Raw genomic sequence first — 3,659 nt, forward strand, 5'->3', positions numbered from 1 at the left:
GTGCCCTGGGCGCTGCCTCTCCCCGCCTAGGACATCCTCCTCCCCTCCCTCCCCTGGATGTGTCTCCCTGCCGAGGGGATCCCCTGGCTCTCCCTCCCGTGCCGCCGTGGCCGGCAGTGCTGTCCTGCCCAAGGGCACAGCGGGCTGGAGGGGCCTGGCCAGCCGTGTCGTGCCACGCAGGTCCTTGCCTGGAGCTGGAAAATTACCGTGCGAGAGCAGCCGAGCCCAGGGGAGCTCTGTGCTTCTGCGGTGTGCCAACAGGACCCTCCTGTGCTGGTGCTGCTGCATAGGGTCCTGAGCTCTGCGTCCTTTATGCCTTCAGGGAGAGGAGTTTTCCTGCTCAGAGAGGATGCGATGCCCCATCTGCACACCCACCCTCCACCCCCGCTGCCCCCAGGGGCTCTGAGGGCTCCTGGAGGTTTGTGGAGACAGCAGAATCCTGAGCCTCCTGCTCTGCTGGTACCCAGGGATGGGGCTGTGGCAGGAGGAGATGCTCCTCCCGCCCGTCCTGTGCTGCGGGCGAGGAGGGACTCAAGGACACCCAGCCCAGTGGAGAGCTCAGGCTGCCCTGTTCCAGTTCCTGCTGCTCACTGGGATTTCTCTGCCAGCTGCAAGGTGGTGATGGGAGAGGATCCTTGCTCCCTGGTGCTGCACCAGCACATGGGCACACACTTTCCCTTTGTGCTTTCCTGGGCTAGTGTCAGCATCAGGAGGAGCTCCCGATCCCCCCGTGGTCTCCTGTAAGCTGTGGCTGCTGGAGTAGTCAGTGTGGTCCTTAAGAGGAGGAAGAGTAGGTTGAAGCTGGAGTGTAGATGGAAACCCTCTGTCGTGGTGTGTCTGCTGTGGTGCCACAGAGAAGGTAATGAGGGGACAGCAGATGTGACAAATCACTGCGTCCCTCACAGTGTGGGTGAGGAGAGGCAGTGCCTTTGCCTCCTGCTGGGGTTGATGGTGAGTGTTGTATGAGCTGTAAGCAGCGTGTGCACAGGTTCCTCTGGACATGGGTTGGGGGTTGTGAGGTCCAGGGAATGCTTCAGGCCAGACTGTTCCTGTGGGTGCTGAGGCTTCAGCCCCTGGCAGCAACACAAGGGAATTCAGCATCATCTTAAATGTTGCTGAGCCAGAATGGTTGAGATCTCCTTTCTTCAGGGTAAAATTTGGATTCTGGCTTGGGTTGACATACCCAGAAAGATATTTTATTTTAAAATAGTACTTCATGCTTACAGAACAGAGTGTTTCATAGTCAATGCTGAAGCCTAGAGGAGCTAGAGAGCAAGAGGCATTCTGAAGAAAACATTCTCACACCAAATACATATGGAAACAACACCATCTTGGGGCTCCCAGCAGTGAGCATCCACAGCTGAGTGGAAGGGTGCTGCTCCTTTGGGGAGCAGCAAAGTGGTTTGACAAGGGGTGGGGTGAGGCTTGGTGGAAATGGGCACTGAGAGTTCATGCCAGAGCTCAAGGAGCATTTGGACAATGCTCTCAGGCACATGGTGGGATTGTTGGGTTGTCCTGTGCAGGGCCAGGAGTTGGACTGGATGATCCTTGTGGGTCCCTTCCAAATACTCTGTGACTGAAGATTCCCAGGTCTCAGACTGAGACACACTTGTCACAGATGGTGTGTCCAGGCTCTGTGTGTCCTCTCAGACCACTCTGAGGCCTTCCTGGGCTTTCTAGGGTGTCCATCTGAGCAGGTTGGACACATCCAGCTGCCCTGGGGCTCAGTGCCTTGCTTGGGTGCTGGCACCAGTCAGTAATGCCTTGGGAATTGGGTGCACTAAGATGCAGTTGTTGTAGAGTTAATGTTTCACATGTGTATATCCTCAAAAAGCTTCAGGCTCTTCCCAGATTTCTTTTGGTTGAGAGTAACCATTAAAACTCCCATAAGAAAGTAGTCCTTGAGAAGAAGAAGAGTAGGTTGGGGCTGGAAGGTTGATAGAAAACCCTCTGTGTCATGGTGTGTCTGCTGTGGTGCCACAGAGAAGGTAATGGGGGGACAGCAGATGTGACAAATCATTGTCACATCAGTCCCAGTTCCTGTGTGTGCACAAGGTGTATCTGCTTAGCTTTCTCAGCTGGAAGAGGCAGGAGTTGGACACCTGCTTTGGTCTTCCCCTGTGCTGTGGGAACTCTGCCACAGCCAGAGGAACTGCTGTGGTCCAGAGGTGGAACAAGCATTTCCATGCACAGGTATCCAAGCTCCTGCGGTGCCAAGAGTATCTGTCAGCTTGGATTTGTAGCTTTTCACAACATGTGCTGGCTGGGACCTGTCTGACTGTGTGCTCTGTTTGCCATGCAGGGTGAGGAAGGCCCTCCCAGTTTGGAATACATCCAGGCCAAGGACTTGTTCCCCCCGAAGGAGCTCGTAAAGGAGGAGGAATCACTGCAGGTAAGGAAGTAAGAACCCCCAAACAGCTTTGGGACGCAGCAGGATGGGCTCTCCAGCCCAGGTCATTCTGGTGCTGTAGGTCACACTCAGAATAGCAGGTCCTTCTGTGTCCATGGAAGCTGCTCCCACCCATTCCCAACACCCTGGCTCTGCCTTCTCAGCCCTGCCAGGATGTGTTTTCCCTGCCACTGGGAAATGCAGCTGGAGCATGATGCAATGCTCAGGGTATTCCCTGTCCTCTCCTGCACTGCCAGAGAGGAACGTGCTGCTGCCTGCATAGCTCTGCAGCAGGTAGATGCTCCCTGGGATAACAGGAATGTCAGGAACAGGCCGTGCTCCGTGCAGCCATCGCGTGTGACTGCTCGGGCTGCTCTGGTCCTGGTACACGTTGCTCTTGGCATTTTCCTGCTGCAGAGCTATTGGAAGGAGAACCTCCATATGGTGCCAGCCTCCTGCTGCAAAAAGACCTTGGAGGAGCCCCTGGGTGCTGTTGCTGCTGTGCAGCAGGGGAGGTATTCCCATGGCTTTCTGGGGTTTGGTGCTTCTTTTAACATAGTCCAGTGCTCATACTCCTCCTCCTGGGGCTGGAGCCAAGCTCACCTTGTTCTTGCTGCTGCTGCAGTGCTTGAGGTTGTTCTGAGATTGGCATTGACTTGGCAAATGGTGGTGGGAAGAGCAAGGCCTGATGTGGCAGCAGGAGAAACCACAGGCTGAGGAGTTGTGTGGGGTCAGGGCTGCAAGTCTATGGCCCTCAGGGGGCAAAATGCTGAGATGACTCCGAGCTGAGACTCCTGGAGAAGAGCAGGCTCTGTTTTAGGCTTCTGCATGGAGTACCATAAAATTCAGCCCTTCCAAGGGTGATTTCCTTTCAGTAAATTGTTGTTTTAATGCAAAGTGAAGTGTTAAAGGGGCTTGGAACAACCTGGACTAGTGGAATATGTTTCATGGCAGGAGGTGGAACAAGATGAGCTTTAAGATCCCTTCTAACCCGAACCATTCCATGCTGTTGTGATTCTATAAGGATGCATTGGCTTGATAACAAGCTGTATTCAGGCACCTGCCAGTTTATTCCAGGATTTCCCTCTGTCAGTTCTTGCAGCCTTACCAGCCCATTTCTGCTCTGTCTCCCTTCTGTTGCTGTGTGAAATAGCCACGTAAGCAGAAGAAACACTTGCCAGCTAAAAACAGCCCTGGCAAATGTGTGCAGGAATAAACTACAGACATAAAGAGGATATTTCATAGCAAATAATTCAGATTTTGAAAGAGT

The 3,659-nt window shown here is 53.8% G+C and overlaps 1 protein-coding gene across 1 annotated transcript in view; it reads left to right on the forward strand.

Moving 5' to 3' along the window:
• Positions 1 to 2,302: 2,302 nt before the first annotated feature.
• The window catches only part of MTMR4 (myotubularin related protein 4), a gene marked incomplete at its 5' end in the record, with an annotated part of 24,638 nt that continues 23,281 nt past the window's right edge, over positions 2,303 to 3,659 (forward strand). The window contains one exon of the mRNA XM_009073379.1: positions 2,303 to 2,392. Coding sequence (XP_009071627.1) covers positions 2,303 to 2,392 — 90 coding nt within the window. The remainder of the gene's footprint in view (positions 2,393 to 3,659) is intronic.

The sequence above is a fragment of the Acanthisitta chloris genome, unplaced genomic scaffold (genome assembly GCF_000695815.1).
Source record: "Acanthisitta chloris isolate BGI_N310 unplaced genomic scaffold, ASM69581v1 scaffold1854, whole genome shotgun sequence".
NCBI lineage: Eukaryota > Metazoa > Chordata > Aves > Passeriformes > Acanthisittidae > Acanthisitta > Acanthisitta chloris.